The sequence below is a fragment of the Phyllopteryx taeniolatus genome, chromosome 11 (genome assembly GCF_024500385.1).
Source record: "Phyllopteryx taeniolatus isolate TA_2022b chromosome 11, UOR_Ptae_1.2, whole genome shotgun sequence".
NCBI lineage: Eukaryota > Metazoa > Chordata > Actinopteri > Syngnathiformes > Syngnathidae > Phyllopteryx > Phyllopteryx taeniolatus.
This window is the reverse complement of record NC_084512.1, coordinates 15,395,581-15,415,040: the sequence shown is the minus strand read 5'-3', so window position 1 is coordinate 15,415,040 and position 19,460 is coordinate 15,395,581. Positions and strand designations below refer to the sequence as shown.

At 41.4% G+C, this 19,460-nt stretch overlaps 1 protein-coding gene across 5 annotated transcripts in view; it reads left to right on the top strand.

The window, feature by feature from the left end:
- mlip (muscular LMNA-interacting protein) overlaps nucleotides 1-19,460 on the top strand; it is a 29,097-nt gene extending 9,637 nt beyond the window's left edge. For 2 of the 5 annotated variants that reach the window (XM_061788979.1, XM_061788980.1), the window contains exons 2-11: nucleotides 5,389-5,517; nucleotides 5,798-7,324; nucleotides 10,521-10,592; nucleotides 10,813-10,896; nucleotides 10,982-11,065; nucleotides 11,145-11,189; nucleotides 12,876-12,914; nucleotides 13,580-13,642; nucleotides 13,775-13,906; nucleotides 14,825-19,460. In XM_061788979.1, coding sequence (XP_061644963.1) covers nucleotides 5,389-5,517; nucleotides 5,798-7,324; nucleotides 10,521-10,592; nucleotides 10,813-10,896; nucleotides 10,982-11,065; nucleotides 11,145-11,189; nucleotides 12,876-12,914; nucleotides 13,580-13,642; nucleotides 13,775-13,906; nucleotides 14,825-15,031 — 2,382 coding nt within the window. In that variant the 3' untranslated portion in view covers nucleotides 15,032-19,460. The other 3 variants (XM_061788981.1, XM_061788982.1, XM_061788978.1) reach the window with 3 other exon arrangements.

The following is a 19,460-nucleotide window of genomic DNA, read 5'->3' as shown; positions in this document are numbered from 1 at the left end:
ATGACCGTTTTTATCCATTTTCAGTTGAAAATGTGTTGCGTAAAGGGTAAGAGGAGGTATACAGCCTGTACTGACTACCTATCAATTACAGTATTCTTAATGAGACTGGCAACCGTTCATGCTCACATTCTCATCTACTGTACATCTATATCCACAAGCACAGTGGGGACATGCAAACTCCTCAACAATCATCAACTTTGGAACCGGCCAAACAAATCGTTTGCAGCCAATACTGACCCCAGGCTGTCTTGATAAGCCTGCAAGAGTTTAATGTACTATTAGGTGTGAGTCAAACACCAAATAATATCGAAAATGGTGCCTCTAGTAAGCTGATTGCATCTGATGTCTAACACCAGTTTCCTGACTGCATACATGACTTCAAAGGTCTTCTCAGTGGGGGGTAGACATCACTCACTGCTCAGCACCCCTTGCTGAGGCTACCTTGCAGGGGTGTCAAACTTAATCACACAGGGGGTCAAAACTCAAAGCACACCTTAGGTCGTGGGCCACACAGTATAAACATATAGGGCCATATTCTCCCATTCGTGTGTATTTTTTTTTTTTTTTTTTACATTACGTTGGTCTTTTTTTTTTTAATTTTTTTAAAATTTTTTTACGCATTACAGTTTTGTTAATATTCATCACAGAGAACAGTTGCTCACACAGATATGTGCTGTGTTGATAGGTTAGGGCGAGAGGTCAGAAGTGTGGGTACTGTTGCTGGTCAATAAGTAAGAAGGGGAGTTGTACGAAAAGACAAGAAAGAGTTGAGTCACTGCTGTTGGTTTGTTTGGAAAAATTTAAAAACATACCGTGCTTCCAAAGACACACAGTGTTCAAGCAGCATGTAGACGGAGCTACGGGATGTCTGCGAGTAGCCTATTGTTCGGTAAGGCAGCTGTTGCGCTGCATTATTTGTAGTTGGAATGTCATTGGCGCCTCACATTGCGGCACACAGATTAAATTGAAGTCCATTTCCACTTTGTTTGTTTTTGGACAGTAGTTATATGTTGTTGTGTAAGGTGACCAAAAATGTATTTGATCGGGTTAGGTCATCCATATGAAACATCAGTGAAAATATGCTGGGTGACTCTGAGCGCACATTGTCAGTGGGCGGAATGCCAAAGCGGTTAGATGAGAGGCAGTCAATTTCTCATTAATCTACATGATGAAAAGCCCAGGATGCTCAGTGATCTTGTTTGAAAATCAATCGCAAATGTGGCATTCCTGAAAGTCTATGAGTGATTGCTAAGGCAACCACTTACAGTTGACATTTTCAATGTCAGCCATTGATTGAAAACATGGGACAATACAAAAATAATCTCAAAGATTTTCATGCCAAATTGGAAGGGCTTCTTTTTAAGAGAGATATTATTTTATTCAAAATTTTAATTTTTTTAAAACTTTTTTAAAATTCCAGAACTATAACACATTTTACATAGCCTATTGTATGTTCTTTCTGAAACCAGATAATTAAAAAGAATACAAAAATAGAAAAATAACGTGGTGACGGCAGTTACACTTTGTGTATGTGGCGTCAAAGACCCAGTTAAGTAGTACAGTAGACCCAGCAGTACCCAAGTATATAAATATCTAATTCTGAGAATAAAATCAAAACAGTATGAGAATTACATTGTAATATTATGTGAAAGACAAACTACTACTTAGTTGAAATCAGAATCATCTTTATTTGCCAAGTATGTCAAAAACACACAAGGAATTTGTCTCCAGTAGTTGAAGCTGCTACAGTACGACAACAGACAGTCAATTGACAGTAAATACTTTTGAGACATAAAAAATAAAAACACAGTCACCGAGCAATAAGAGGTTACCGGTAATGCAGATACAATTTTTATGTTTTATTTTTATTTGTAATTTTTTTTTTACATTTGTGCAAATGGTGCCGAGTCCTCTAGCAATTTAGAGCAGTGTCAAATGACTAATACACAATAGTCTGGTGCAATGACCATTGTGCAAATGGCGCAGAGGCTTTAAGAAATTATGTAGTTTAAGCTGACTAGTACTGCGATACTCTGGAACAATTTCAATGAGCAAATGGTGCAGATAATTTTCAAGCACACGAGTGGCCAGTATTGGTCAACAACAAATGTGCAAGTGGTGCAGCGTGGCGAGACTACTACAGTAAGTGCACGAGTTATGTATAACTGGCCCGACAGAGATGTGACAACAATCTCAAGACAACATTTTCAGCATGTTACAATGCAAAGGTTAACTGTTTAAGAAGTTAATGGCAAGAGGGAAGAGCTGTTGGAATGTCTTCTTGTTTTAGTTTGCATTGTTCGATAGCGCCTACCTGAGGGAAGGAGCTGGAAGAGGTGGTGACCAGGATGTGGAGGGTCCAATAGGATTGTGCATGCTCTTGTCTTAGTTCTGGCCACGTGAGATTCCTCAAGGATAGATAGTGGGGTACCGACAATTTTTTCAGCAGTTTTGCTTGTCCGTTGCAGTTGGAGGTTGTCCTTTTTTGTCGCAGCACCAAACCAGATTTTGATGGATGAACACAGGACTGATTCGATGACTGCTGTGTGGAACTGCCTCAACACCTCCTGTGGCTGGCCGTGCTTCCTCAGAAGCCGCAGGAAGTACATCCTCTGATGGGCCTTTTTGAGGATGAGTTGATGTTGATCTCCCACTTCAGGTCCCGAGGGACTGTAATTCCCAGGAACTTGAAGGTCTTGAGGGTTGACACAGGGCAGTTGGACAGCGTGAGCGGCAGCTGTGGCGAAGGATGCCTCCTGAAGTCCACGATCATCTCTACAGTCTCGAGCGTGTTCAGCTCCAGGTTGTGTCGGCCGCACCACAGCTCCAGCCCCGCCACTTCCTGTCAATACGCAGACTCGTCACCGTCTTTGATGAGGTCGATGACTGTGGTGTCGTCTGCAAACTTCAGGAGTTTGACCGCTGGGTGCGTTGAGGTGCAGTCATTCTTTGTAGGGAGAAAGAGCAGTGGAGAGAGAGCCCTTGTGGCGCCCCGATGCTGGTGGTGCGTGTGGATGAGGAGGTGTCCCCCTGCCCATCAAAGGTCTTTATGACCACAGATGCCAGAGCGACAAGCCTGTAGTCATTCAGACCCAAGATTACAGGTTTTCTTGGGGACTGGGATGATGGTGGAGCATTTGAAATAGGATGGTACCTCGCACAGTTCCAGAGATCTATTGAAGATCTCTGTGAAGATTGGCAAAGATGAATTAATCCATAGGCACATCTCATACTTTGCAACTGTTACCATAATTCATTCATTCATTCATCTTCCGTTCCGCTAATCCTCACTAGGGTTGCGGGCGTGCTGGAGCCTATCCCAGCTATCTTCGGGCGAAAGGCGGGGTACACTTTGAACTGGTCGCCAGCCAATCACAGGGCATGTGTCCATCATGACAAGGTTGATCCAATAAAAGCATAAAAATGACAGATATTATACTTTATTAACAATTACTAACAACTTTTTTAACAATTATGATTATGACTGGGGCGGGGCACGGTGAGCGACTGGTTAGCACATCTGCTTCACAGTTCTGAGGACCCGGGTTCAAATCCGGCCTCGCCAATGTGGAGTTGGCATGTTCTGCCCGTTCCTGCGTGGGTTTTCTCGGGGTAGTCCGGTTTCCTCCCACATTCCAAAAACATGCATGGTAGGTTAATTGACGACTCCAAATTGAGCATAGGTCTGAATGTGAGTGTGAAGGGTTGTTTGTTTACATGCGCCCTGCGATTGGCTGGCGACCAGTTCAGGGTGTAACCCGCCTCTCGCCCTTAGTAAACTGAGATAGGCGCCAGCACGCCCACGACCCTAACCCTAGTGAGGATAAGCGAGGAGTGAGTGAGGAAAATGGATGGATGGATGATTATGACTGTTCTTGACAAAATTTTGAAAATATGGAATTCAGACCACTTGTTCTGGAGGTGAATGTTATAGGTTGGCAGCTCTGCTAATGCAGTCGTAAATTAAAGTAAAGATTTTTATGAAAAATACTTATTTGCCATAAACATATGGATAAGTACGGCGGTGTACAGTTAACCCCCGCTATTTACGGGGGATAGGGACTGAGCCCTGACGTTAATAGTGAAAAAAAACAAAACAAGAATTGACCCCCAAAAGGTTTCAAACTGCCTATTTTAAAAGTTAAATCTTTAAATATACCATAGACTATGACTCCAAAACACTTTCTTATTCAAAATGACTTGCACAAGAATGTCTCCTCTGCAATCTGTAAAAATAATAATTCAATTCAATACCAAAACAACAATGGGGCTTAAAGATTAAATTTTTTAATATTAACCACACAGCAGAACAAAAAATATACAGGAAACACTCTCCACAACCTCCGCGAACAACCCGAGCTAATCTCAGTTCCTCCCCGACATACAAAAATATAAGGACACGGGATTATTATATTATTTCCACATCCTCCCTTGACAACAATTACTACATTCCTTCCTCCAAAGCCTGGGGCGAAACTGAAAGAGAACATATCTGAAAATAGGTGAGTTTTAGAGGGAATAGTTGAGGATATGTTTGACACAAAAAAATAAAAAATAAAAATGTGAATAGGGGAATTTGTGAATATCAAACTCGTACAAATTGTCCTGGGTTTACTGTACTTAGCTCTGGTTCTCTTCTGTTCAATATTACATTAGGTGGTACCCTACTATTGGTGGGAAGAATCTACCACTGCTTGGTGTTGTTGTTTCACCCTGGCCTCTGCTGAGTGCTCTTGTTTGCTAATGTTGTGAAATGGAATCTGAAAAATGGAACACATTTGTGGTTGTCTCCAGCAGCTCAAATTGAATGAACTTTAACCTTTTACAGACCTCCATAAAAACACTTGAGTACCAACAATAGCATGTGTGCTGTCTGCATAAGTGTTTACTTGACAACATTCGGAAACAGATTTTGAAATTCAACTGGGTGACTGGAAAGTGGTCTTCTACCAACTAAACACTAAAGACGACTGATATTAGGGTGCCCTCGGGGTGCCCCCCTTCACTCTGACTTCCTGTATGGATCCTGTTTATGCATATATGTTTGGATTATGGAGTTGACTGGCTGACACTGGTAAAACTGCACCATACTGTAGCTAAATACATTATTTTAATAAAAAAACTTACAATTAATTGATGTTTATGCTCTCTGTGATTAAGAAATGCTTCAAATTTACTTACGTACACTGCTAATTTATGCACCTTGGGGACCTCCTAGACCCGCATCAGCATGACATGCGCGAGCGAGTACATGTGAATTATATGTGTGGGACATGTGGTGCGCTGACACCAAGCGCACTCTCCTGAGCTCAAGGGACTTGCTGAAGCTCACCTCAGGGTTCTCTCATATTTCACTCTCTCGGTTTCTCTTTGCCTTTCTCCTGTCAGAGCTTAGCTGGCTCCGTTGAGAAAACAAGCAGCAAGACCATGTCGGATGGGAAGATTTTAAAAGCGGAGATAATCTATATCAAGGATTCACTGGAAGGAGGAGCAGGAAAAGAAACTAAGAAAAATGAGGTAAGGGAGCTCCCTCAATAGAAGGCTGTGTTATAAAGATTAGAATTCAAAATTTGCACCGCTTTAAGTAAAGTTAAATAAAGTGCCAACAGTTAATGAACTAGGAGTTTTAATGTCCTAATTTAGATGTAAAAGTGACATATGTTTATTTGAGGTCACAATGTCATAGTACTTAATGGAATGTGTATAAACTGAATGGTTGAACCAGCTTTGACTGAATTTGATGTAAAAATTAGTTCTCAGCCCTAACTAAGAAAATGTCAAACTACTGTTTTGTCAGCTGCACTCTCCATTGGACCGAGTGAGCCGCTCCCAAACCTCCACGTCACTCGGTGGCCAGTCTGAAAATACACACAAACACAGCGGCACTGCCTCCATGGAGACAACTGCTAATAAACACAGGGGCCTTTCCCAGCAGTGGGGTCACGATTCCTCTGGACACGTTGAGGTTAGCTCAGGTTTCTCTACTGATAAGCCGCCTGGGTTGGATGGCACAACGAGCCCAGCATACTCGGCACACGTGTTCCCCACACCGGCTTCATCCAGAGAGTCCATCCTCTCGGAGAGCTGGGATAGAGACAAGATCTGGCCAGCCATGTCGCTTTACTCTGTTGCCTCTCCTCCTTCTCTTAGCCGCACTGTTTCCCCGTGCTCCTCCGTCCGCTCTGGCGTCTTTTCTCCTGCCGTGGTTCAGATCCGAAAGCACGCGCTTGCTCCGGGCTCCAGTCTGGTTCACATCCCTCAGTCCTGTTTCTCATCCTGCGACAGCCTGGCTTCTCCAGTCTGCCCACAGTCCCCCCTTCCACCCCGGCACCGGCCTCCCCTCACCAGACTCTCCCTCCTGACAGCCATCCTGAGGAAAGGCCGTCTGCCCGTTCTGTCTGCATCTCTCCGGAGGCCTTACACCCCCTGCTGGCCTGTTAACCCTGTGACCCTCACCTTCTGCAACGCATGCTCAGCAGCCTCCAGCGTGGCCTCCATTCCCCTAGAGTTTTCCTCTCCGTTCTCTTCATCTGCATCCTTAGATAGTCAAACCTTTGCTCACCGGGAACCTAATAAGTCTGTTACAGCCCCCCCGCCTAAACTCCCTAATGAGCACAGCAGGGCTCAGACTTCAGATAAAATGTGCTCCGGGGAGATTTGCCCGAGAAGCGTGCCAAAGTGGGAGCAGTTTATTTCACCGCCCCCGTTGAAGAGCACAGTGTTACCAAGCGATGCACCGCCACAGTTATGCTCAAAACTCAAAAGTGTTTCACCGAACCACAAAGAAGTAACACTGCAACACTCTTATGTGTTAAAGCCTCCTGAGCTGAAGCCCAGTTTTGATCACATGCACCTCAGCAGCAAAGGAGAGCGTCACCTTGAAAAACAAATGACTCATCCTCCACTTTTTCATCAACCAGCCACTTCTGGAATAGAGAAAAGTCATCAGCAGAATTCTTCTCTGTCAAAGCTTCGTTTGCTTTCTGAGCGACTGCGATCGCCTTCTCCCTGCACCCCCTTCTCTTCTCCATCACATTCCCGCTCAGCCAGCGCCGCCACATCACCTCTACCTTCTCTCAGTGTGGGAAGGTGTAAATCACCGCAAGCTTTCCCCAACGCACTCAACCTGACGCCTTCCCGCTACACGCCCGTCGCTTTTTCCGGGTGGTCCTCGCCCATCGGCTCTCCCACGCCTACGCCCTCGCCCGCCACACTATTTCGAGACCTCACGCCATCCCCTTCCTTCTCTCTGCTCTCCACGCCCTCCCCGAGGCCGGGGAGTGGAATATCAGACTGCAGTGACAGGGAGGGTAAAAAAAGAAAGGTAGCCACTCTGCTTGCCACGTGCACCACTTGAACACGCTCGCGGTTACATGCTGATCTTTGACTCCACTTTCGCTCACTTGATATGCAGACATGGACTCACCAGTCACAACATTGGGTACAGCTGCACAGCCTGCAGAATCCAACACAGACAGAATTCGGCTTTTACAGAGATGTGCCGAGCTGAGAAATATTGATTGTGTGAATGCTGACAAATCCTGTTGAAGACAAGAGAAAAGCAATCAAACTCATGTCACAGTAGATTAAGATGATTTTGTCATGTGCTTGTTTTTGACTTTTTATTGTGCCTCATAGCTGTGCCATCGATCACAAGATTCAAAACTATAGGTGTTTCGCTCTTTTATGAAGGGTGAGCAATTGCTTTTCTTAGAACCAGAATGTATGGTTCCAAACTTTTTTTTTGCAAGAACAAAAGCGTGTTCATGGAAAGAAAAGTAATGAGCGATGGTTGGTCATATTAAGATTCTCTATGTTAGTAATTTACCCTGATAAAGCTAAATTTGGCAAAGTCCACACATACACTTTAGGAAACTTTATCTTACTTCCTCTAGGGTCAAAAATATTTACAGCAGTGGTTCTCAAACAGCTGCAATGGTGGACGACTGGTTAGCAGATCTGCCTCACAATTCTGAGGACCGGGGTTCCAATACCGGTCCCTCCCGCCTGTGTGGAGTTTGCATGTTCTCCCCGTGCCTGCGTGGGTTTTCTCCAGGCACTCCGGTTTCCTCTCACATCCCAGAAATATGCATGGTAGGTTGATTGAAGACTCTAAATTGCCCATAGGTGTGATTGTGAGTGCGAATGGTTGTTTGTTTCTACGTGCCCTGCGATTGGCTGGCGACCGGTTCAGGGTGTACCTCACCTCCCGTCCGAAGATAGCTGGGATAGGCTCCAGCAGTCCGTGACCCTAGTGAGGATAAGCGGTAAAGGAAATGGATGGATGGTTCTCAAACAGTTTACATCAAGTACCACCTAAAAGAATTCTTAGCTGTCTAATTACCACCTTAAAAATGTACTTCAAAAAATGTTTAAAACAAACAGTTCTTAAAAGATGAAATGCAAATGTATCTTAATTAAAAGTTAAATACAACTGAACTGTACTTAAAAATGAACTGTTCATGGAAAGTGCAAAAAATAAAAAAGTTTTAAAAAGGCTGTATGAATAGCTACAAGGGTTATTCTAAAATGGTTGATTTTATTGCATGTTTTAAAGGTCATGAATTTGATTTAATTCAGTGATTCTTTCGCATACCACTAGAGGCAGTCCGCCCACCACTAGTAGTACTTGTACCACACTTAGAAAATCACTGATCTACAGAATGTTCATACACAACAACTGTTAAACAACATTAGCCTCTTTTGCATTGCCTATAAGGTAAGAGTGAAGTCGGACCAGCAATTTTCTGCTTTTGGAGGTAGTGTCAGAGCAGTAACAGGCGGGATGCTGCCTTTGTGTAGGAAATCTGCAATGCCAGTGCCAGGGTGTGACACCCAACACTCACTTCTAGTCCTGTTGTAGTGTAAGCAATTAATATACATATTTCCTAAAAAACAATAAATCCCTTTTGATTCTTCTGAGAAAAAAAAACAACAGCCTTTATTTACTCAGAGCTGCAAATTTTTACAAACAATAAGTTATCCCGTCAAAACAATTCACTGATTCAGTCTAAACATGTTCACCAAAATATAAGATGGGTTGCTTGTAAAAGCCAGGGGCTGATAGATGCAAAATTTTGGTCGGAAAATCTGTATTTGCAGCCTCTTAAACTCTGAACTCCTGCTTTGCTTTGATAACATTATTATTCATGTTGCTTTCGAACATGCTGAGAAAACTGTATTTATTTTGGATCTCATTTTAGAGCAAAATAGTCCAGGCCTTAAGAGATCTTACCGATACTTGTATTTGTGTGGACATCCCTACGGTCACCAACTGTAAATACTACAAACAGCAATCAGTATGAGACAATACAGCTGTACACCAGTGCATACAAAAAAATAAATACAAAATAAACCTGTTTTTCAATCAATACCTCTCTGATGTCAAGGAAAAACTCTTTCAAATTTAGTTTCTGTGTTGGATCTCATTTGGTGTCATGCAGGTGTACCTAATGTCGTGGAGAGTGAATTCTGTTTTTGTTTTGATGTGTATCTCTCTTCTGTAGGGATTACACAACTACCATAAGTGAAACAAGAATGCACTGCATGGGGTGGGATGTGCCTGATATGAAATTAAAACCAAATAGCTACAGTGGATATAAAATGTCAACACACCCCTGTTCAAGGTGTTTTGTGATATAAAAAATGAGATCAAGATTAAATCATATCAAAACATTCTCCACCATAAATGTGACCTATAACCTGCACAACTCAATTGAAAAAATACATCGTTTAGAGAGGAGAAGTCAAAATAAACTAAGATCATCTAAGTGGACACCCTCTTATAACTGGGGCTGTATTTAGAATTAACCAATCACATTCAAACTTGCACAACTGCCACCATTTAAAGCGCCTCTGATTAACCTCAAATGCGGATCATGAATTGTGCTGAGATGTGACAACAAAAATGGTCAGGAAACGCATGTCAGAACAGCTAAGCTTTATTTGAGGTCCAAGAGAAGCACTTTAAATGTCAATGTAAATTTAACATGAGTTTCAAAGTATTCAGTTAATACTCAACACAGCCACATTCCCAGTAACAAGAGGGTATGCACACTTGTGCAGCCACATTATCTTAGTTGTTTAATTTTACTTCCCCTCTCAAAAAGATGTTATTCTTTCAATTGAGTTGTAGAGGTCGTAGGACACATTAATGGGAATAAAGATGATTTATCTTAGCTGGATTCTTTTATACCACCAAAACCTGGCATTTGAACAGAACTATGTCGACTTTTTATTTCCACTTTATATTGTGTGTCTATTAAGAGCCAATGATGATTCTGTCCTCAGGCTGTCATTTCCACCAGCAGTCCCACCTGTTGGCAGCCAACAGAATATTTATTGAGCAGCAATCACACTTGAATATTTGGCGTAAGACCAAATGACTGCTAGGTTTATTATTATTGGTATCCCGGAGCAATGACAGATAAAGCTGATGAATGTACTTCCTATGTAACCATTCAGTTGAACTGTGAATTAATTCATATTCATATTTTCTCTTCCCTCTCGGGATACCGAAGCCTCACATGATTAAGTCAAGCTACAAATCGCTCGCTGCAATCCCTACAAACACTGTTCTCTTGGATCAGCAGGTACCTTCACTTAATTGTATCAAAGCACCTCATTATTCTGTTGACTGATTTGCAATGTGATGTCTTAGCGGGATCGTTATACACAGTCAGGCAATGCATGAGATAACTATGAGATGAGAATGTAAATTGTAAATCGTGCAGGAGAGGTGTGGGATTGTAATGTATAATCACTCACACATGCTTACAGCCTGAAGCCATCAACTGTGCTTTACATTCACAGGTAATAGATGAGCAGGTGGAGAGTGAGAACATCTTGAAAAGAGGCATCACTAGTGAAAGGGCTGATGAAGACACCCATGCTGAAGTATCTGCACACCCGTCACTGAATATTTGTACTGTGGATGTCATATAATTGAGCTGTAACCTCAGTCCTTTTGTGTGCTTATCAGATGTGCTCACCTGCTCAGCTCCGGCAGCAGTCCGAGGAGTTGTATGCAGCCATTGATGAGATACTGGCAAATTCCACTCCACCAGTGGGTTCAGCCCAATCATTTGATCAGTGCTATGGTGCTACTTTGTTAATTACAGATGTTTTTTTCTGCACCATTTTAGAGCAAAACGTCATCCAAGATCTCAATGACTCACATCAGTTTGCAGGTAAAGTGAGTTCCCCTTCTCCTTTTACTTCCTGTAATGCTTCTTAAGATTAATCAGTGCATCATCACTCATCAGCAATGACAAGTTTTGGTTCTTGCACAAAATGAGTTTGAAGGCAGAAGGGGCTGAATTATAATCTTGACAGTTATCGGATTTCTTATCAGACTATCTATGGCAATGCCAGATTTATCAGCATTATTTTAGGAGACAAGGATGACAATTTTCATTTTACCAGAAGCATGTTGGTATAGCAGGAGCTTATGGGAAGTAGATAACACCTGGAGGAGCAAAGAGCAGGTCTTCAGCTTCTCTTGCTTCACTCCTGACTGGCTTGTGAAAGACAGTAGCAGCTTGTCAAGCTAGCACCATTAGTTTATTTTTCTCAAAGTCGATTGATTGACTGAACAAAGACATTCTCCAAACATGTTCTATTGTCTCATTTATAGAATGTGTGTGAAAAATAAGTACTGTAAAGTCTGCGGCTTAAAGATTTTCTGATCCCAGCAGAGTCACATTCTCATCTATTCTATAATTTTCTCTTTTACTCACCAAAATCATGTCTACTGTTCATGAAATTTTCAAAGAGCTCTGTTTTGAAGTGTTAACTGTTCGCATTATTTAATCAAATCCATACACATTAAAGCATTCGGATATGTATTCAGATCTGCTCGGCACAAACGCCCACCCTCATCATGCCGAAAAAGCAACACATTTTTGTTGTCGCACTAGTAGTATTTTTGCTTCAGTGGTACTTTGTGCTGTTTACTCTTGTTTGTTGGCTCCATACTTTTAACAGGACATTCATCATAAAACGGAGATACAAGGTTTCACCGGACAGTGGGTGATCTTTCCAGTTCAATACGTTGCCATCAGAAAACAAATTGGTCTTGAAAAAAAAAAGGAATCAAACAAGAAAGGATGTAGCCAACTGACATGGTTGTACCAAAAATTATCCTATAAAACACCACTTTATAAGTCCCATTTAGGGAAAACATTATGGTGGTTATTGGGGACATTTGTGCTGCTTTACTGCTCTTAGCATGAACACAATATCAAATAATTATAAATGAATCCCACTTGATGACCAGTCATATTCATTCTTATTTAAGCATGATGAAATAGTATGTATGTATGTAGCAGATTTGAAAGTTCTGGGCAAAACATTTTAAAGAAATTCTCAACTGAAAAAAAAAACCCAGAATAAAACAGAAAACTCAATGGATTGAGGAAATGTTTCCTCATTAAATAATAAGATAAAAAGGAATTAGAGCTGTGTAATCATCAGGATGATGATTAAAGCCATCTGATCATTTCTGATCAAAAGGGAGAAACCTTCTTGTAGTTATTCATAGTGTATGTGCATGCATAGAATACGTGGATACTGTCATCAACAAGTTTAAAATCACTCCTCAGATTTTCAACAGGGAAATCAGAACTTGTGAACGAGGCACAGAAATTCTAAGTCATATTGAACATCCTGTTGCTCAGAAATCCAAAGAATATACAGGCTTTTGTCTCCTCCTTTTCATTTCCAGCCACTTTGCAGTAGTGAGTGGTGGATATATTGAAAGGGACAATTCTTTAAAAAAAGAAATGGATGATTATTTTCAATTTCCCAGCAGGAGACAACCTGCCTGTGTTTAGCTGTTAATTTTTTTTTCCTTTCTTTTTTTTGTGTATTTGCAGAACAACTCTGCCAAATCCTTGGGACGTGAAACTAAATATGTAAGTACAATTGCAGTTTTTAACCCTCATTTAAAATTCTTGTATCATACTTAATTTCTACTTGGTTTCTGTACATTTATATTGAGTACACACACACACACACACTGCAGTACAGATGTTTTCTTCTCTCTGTGACAAAAATCTGGCGTATGCAAAATAATATAGCTATGAAAATGAAAACATTTGGTGACTTCCAAATTCTGTTTTGCCTTGTGGGAGGTCTGGGTTCATGGGTGACATTCAATTATATTATGTTTTAATGAAACAGCCAGAATACTTTTTGAATATTGGAGCCCCTTGTTCACACCACAGAGCTAAGAATATAATCTATGCATACAGCCACTTTTGGAGGCCCTTTTGTCTTAGATGAACTGCTTGCGTCTGACCGCACTGCATTATTGATAGAAACCAAGAATAAATAGACATGAGTAAAAATGGTAATGTGAGGCATTTGGATGTTGCGTTTCCAATTTTCTGTGAAACAGGAAACATTCAGTACATTAGCATGTCTAGCTCCACTCTTGTAGGTAAGGAATTAGGGTATTTTCCCCTTATTTGTCAAACAGAATATTTTATGTCTCTGCACAGGTAATTTAGCCCATTACCAGTCTTTTCACTGAAATGTATGGGCTGTCATTCATTTTTCTTTCCCGTTATGTCACCAGGCATCTTTAAGCAGCTTGCATCCATCTGCAAGTGTCAGAAGAAGGCTGATGGACTCTAAAAGGGTACATGGCATTCAAGGGTTACTAAGTCTTTTTAATTAATTTTGCACCCCTTTTGAAACTGAAATTACAAAATAATGAAATCATGAGTAAGTCTTATGTCTCTTATCATGTCTGCTGGATTGCGGCGTTCAGACGACGCCTGGGGTTATTCGTCCCACGATGACCATTCCAAGATTGTCAGAGAAAGATGGAGAAGAATATAGACACCATCCCTTTGGAGAAACAGATGCCCATCGCTGCTTAAAAGGCAAAAATGCATGCAAGGTAGATACATACAGCAGTTCTTACATGGTATACAGTGCATTAAATTAATGAAAACGAAATCAAATACAAAAGCAATGTCAAATATCGAGGCCCTAGTGAGGATAAGCGGTACAGAAAATGGATTGATGGATGGACTTTGAAAGTTTCACTGTAAACAACCATTTAGTGTATATCTGAACTGGAGCCTGCAGGTGATTCATTTCAGCCGTGTATCTTAACACTACAGGCTTTTGCAGAATTCTATTAATAGTCATCTAGCAATGTTATAAGCAATGCTTTGTTACATTTTGAAAAAAAAATCTGAATAATACATTCAAGTTCATGTCCATCTATCCATCCATTCTGTAACTGCTTGTCCTGTTCAAGGTCATGGAGGCTGGACTCCGGAGCCTATCAAATCAGATTTTGGGTGAAAGGCACACTGTATCCTGGTCGCTAGTCAGAAGTAATAATTATGACCATGCCTGCTTTACTGCTTGGACTCCAGGTTTTACCTTGACTTCAGTGCTGCCTCTAGTTTCTCATCATCAGCCCTACTTGAAGTTGAGTTACACATTGTGATTTTCACTATATTGGATATGACCTTCATGTTAAGAAGTTTTTGCCAAATATTGCAAACTAACAAACCACAACCTCTCATACTGTGTTTTTGCCCCTGACAGAGGTAATGAATGCAGAGCTGATTTGACATTGTATCCTTGAAGAAAATAATCAGGAATCTGGTTAAATAGTACAAGGAAGTCATTTCAAGCAAATTCACACTGGGTCAAACAACTTGAAATGTCAAGTCCAAATAGAAAGCATCTTCATTTAAAGACTCCATGGACCGGAATCTGATTGATGAGACATTCAACCTGCCTGCAGTAAATTCAACCTCTGACCCTAACTGCATAGCATTTGTGTCCTTTTCTATTTCAGACGGAAAGTGTGGGCTTTGAAGACACTGGGGTAAATGGTCACACAAGTAGAAAAAGGCAAGCGCTGCAAGGAGAAAGGACATCTGAAATAAGAAGTCCGTTTGCCATGTGTGAATTGCAGATCATTGAGCCTGAAGGCCAGATAGGTCACTTTGAGGTAGATCCCTCCACCTCTCTCTGCTCGGAAGCTTGTGAAACTCACATTTAAGTCAAGAACATCAAACAATGGACCATTTACCATACGAATCTGTAGAAGACAAAATATATATATATATATATATATATATATATATATATATATATATATATATATATATATATATACACATATCAAGAGCTGTGTCCTGGTGAAAACAAACATTCATGAATAAATGTTTAAAGGTGGGGTTTATAAATCAGTTTCACCACATTCCTTGACATGTTGCCAGTGGCTTGGCATGGATCGTCAGTGCCAAGGGCAAGGCAAGCAATAGGTGCTAAAACACCGAATTTTCAATTCGCACACACCAAAAGTAATGAAATGTCTCTCAGTTGACAATAGCGCAAGGTTGCCTTGCTTTAAATAATTTAGGTGTTGACTTCTTTTACAACTGTTAGCAGTAGTTAATTATTAGGATTCAAAACGTCACAACAACGCTAGACTTGTGTTGCCATGCTGAAGAACTTGAGCGTCCCTGAGGATAACCACAATAAAAAGTACCGTATTTTCAAGACCATAAGGCACACTTAAAAGTCTTAAATTTTCTCCAAAATGGACGGGGCGCCTTATAATGCGGCCCGCCTTATATGTGCACCGAGTAAATATATATACATATTGATGGCGGCACGGTGGGCGACTGGTTAGAGCGTCAGCCTCACAGTTCTGAGGATGCGGGTTCAAACCCCGGCCCCGCCTGTGTGGAGTTTGCATGTTCTCCCCGTGCCTGCGTGGGTTTTCTCCGGGCACTCCGGTTTCCTCCCACATCCCAAAAACATGCATTAATTGGAGACTCTAAATTGCCCGTAGGCATGACTGTGAGTGCGAATGGTTGTTTGTTTCTATGTGCTTCGCCCAGTCAAGAAGACGAAGCTGAGTTTCCGCGGAAACAAGGCAAGGTGGCCTGCGTTGGAAGACCAACTCGAGCAATGGATTAATGAGCAAAGAACAGCTGGGAGAAGCGTCTCTACATTCACCATTCGACAGAGGGCAATAACGCTTGCAGAAGAAATGAAAATCGAACATTTTCAAGGAGGTCCGTCTTGGTGCTTTCGTTTTATGAAACGGCGCCATGTATCCATCCGGGCAAGGACTACCGTGGCGCAGCAACTTCCGGCGGATTACAAGGAAAAGCTGGCCGTTTTACGCTCCTACTGCAGTGAAAAGATTGCCGACAAACACATCCAGCCCAACCACATCACCAACATGGACGAGGTGCCGCCCACTTTCGCTCACTTTCGACATCCCGGTGAACCACTCTGTAGAGAAGAAGGGGACCACCACGGTAGCGATACGCACAACGGGTCACGAGAAGTCAGCTTTTACTGTGTGCTTGGTTGCCATGGTAGTGGACAGAAACTGCCACCTATGGTGATTTTTAAGAGGAAGATGCTGCGTAAAGAAAGGTTTCCAGGCGAAGTCATCGTTAAAGCCAATCAAAAGGGCTGGATGGACGAGGAGAAAATGAGAGAGCGGCTGAGTGAGGTGTACGTAAAGAGACCGATGTTTTTTTTCCACACGTCACCATCCCTGTTGATATGTGACTCCATGAGCGCCCATCTCACAGCCGCTGTGAAAAAACAATTGCAGCTAAGACTGGGAGGCAACGCCGGGCGAGTTACCCCACCATATGTGAATGGATTGTGGATGCCTGAGCTAAGGTATCTGCTTTGACTCTTGTCCGAGCTTTCGCGAAAGCCGGCATCATTGCTGAACAGCCCCCCGGCAACGAGACTGACTCTGACAATGACGAGAGGGAACCTGGCGTGTTTGTTGGAGAACTTGCCCAGCTGTTCATTTCAGATACAGAAGATGAGGACTTCGATGGATTTGTGGATGAGGATTGATCTAAAAGGCACGGTGAACGACTGGTTAGAGCGTCTGCTTCACAGTTCTGAGGAGTGGGGTTCAATCCCGGCCCCGCCTGTGTGGAGTTTGCATGTTCTCCCCGTCCCTGCGTGGGTTTTCTCCGGGCACTCCGGTTTCCTCCCACATCCCAAAAATATGCATGGTAGGTTAATTGAAGACTCTAAATTGCCCATAGTTGTGAATGTGAATGTGAGTGCGAATGGTTGTTTGTTTATATGTGCCCTGTGATTGGCTGGCAACCAGTTCAGGGTGTACCCCGCCTCCTGCCCGATGATAGCTGGGATAGGCTCCAGCACACCCGCGACCCGAGTGAGGAGAAGCGGCTCAGAAAACGGATGGATGGATTGATCAAAAAATAACGTGAGTACATTGTTAAATACTTCAATAAAGTACAACCGAACTCAGTTTTGCTCCCGCTGCCTTTTTAAAAACATTGTTTTAGCATGCATGCATGCTAACGTATGTTTTAAGCTAGCGTATGTTTTACCATGCCTGCGCCCAATAATACGGTGCACCCTATGTATGTGTTAAATACAGAAATAGACCCCGTAACTGAGGCTGCGCCTTTTAATACGGTGCACCTTATGGTCGTAAAAATACGGTACTGTTTGTTGATGAGAAATATGATCAAGTGAATATGAACAGTCTCACCCAGCAAATTCAAAAACAGTTAAAGTAAAGCAGAGATTACGACATGCTAAATAGCTTTGGTAATATCAGTCTGTTCATTTTCCATCAGTGTGTAAGACTCCAATCCAGGATAGGAGAATCTCTTCTTGAGAATCTCTAATGTTTTGAACTCCTGCTTCCATGCCAGTGTTTTGCTGCCCAGAGGTGGTGTGCTTTAGTAGAGGTATGCGTCGAATTAGGCGCAATTATTATATTAAACAAAATTGAAGGAAGTAAATAAATTAAAAATAAAAAAAACATTTGTGAATGACATAAAATAAAAATGAGAATTAAAAAAAATACATTAACTAAAACGACATTTTACGTTTGCAAAACTATAATTATCGTGAAAATCTCAGTTTTTGTCTTTGTCAATTAATTTCATACATGAGCTTTCGGCATTGATTTCAAATGTATTGATTTCAGATAAATACATACTGTAGATAGAGAACGGATATGGAAAGAATGTCGAACAGTCCTTTGGGAATTGTAGTTCACTTACTGTGTGTCGCCTAAAAGTGACGCCAACGGGCACGTCGTATTGGTGGCTCGTCCAGACTAACCGCAAGTTTTGCCGTGAAGCTAACTTTTACTTCCAAGTTGTTTTTGTTGATACATGTTGCTAACGGAAACGGGTAAGAAGGCTACTGACTAGCTAGTGCCTTCACGGAAACTGCACGTTATTCGTCTTTTGGGGAAAATTCAGAGAAACGGACAGCTGCAAGACAAGAGTCTCAAAATGCCACTGAGGCAGATGTGAAAGCAGACAAGGAGTTTGTCTCGCTGACACAGCAGGTGATTGAACTACTGCAACAACCCTTCAGCAACAGCAGGAAAATCTTTCTCACAATAATCATGGACTCAACAACAACAACAACAAGACAGACTGGATGCACTTTCACTGGCGATACAGCAGGTAAAACCAAGCCTATGTTATATCCATCTGTCTATCGAACAATCACAAACCTGAAAGTCCACTTGAGAAGTTTGCAATGTAAATATATAAACTAATTTTGAAAGAGGCCATACTACAGCATGTGTCTGATGAATGGTTTTACTGTATGCTGTGATGCATCTAATCTAATTTTACCAGCAGCATTATGCACTGCACTTAATGCACTTCAAATTCTGTCAACTGTTATACAGTACCTGTGTTTGATTTGTGGTTGGTTGTTCATCTGAAACATGCTCAGCACTAGGTCTCTGTGCTCCCCAGACTGAACCAGTACTGGTAAATCCAAGTAAAGTAAATCCAAACTGGCTGAAAAGCTTCAAGATGCGATTCATTAACAATTAATTCCAAACAATCAATATCCTTTTCATTCCACCAATAATGACCAACCCTAATCCAAAAATATTTGTAAATCTGGTAAAGTGTGTTAAAATGCACTGTATATTTACCACTAGTATTGGGGGAGGAGGAGTGATATTCTTTAAGCACCTGCAGCAGCTTGGCAAAATTGCCCTACTTTAATTTGGCAATTATAATTATTGTGTTTTTTTTTAATAGTGCGAGTTATGGAACATTGCAGTACCAATGACTTCTAATAGTCAATCTTCCTATCTTGTAAATACACATAAGCATTACCCGAGGACAGTATGGTTGTAATTAGAAGAAAAATTCAACAGTATAGTGGGAAGCATTTTAACTGCAAATAATGTTCAAACATTTAAAGAATTTTTATCGTAGGGTGAACTATATTTAATACAATGGTTCATTAGGTTAATATTTGAGAGAAAGAGTTATTTTTTTTGCATTTTATAAAACCAATAAAGATTGCGGCTGTATTGCAATGTAGTGCTATTGTTTAATTTACAGTATTAGTTTGTTTCTTTGTTTAGACCATACAGCATATGTATAAGACTTTCACGCTTCCGTCATTAAAAGATACTATTGAAGCCA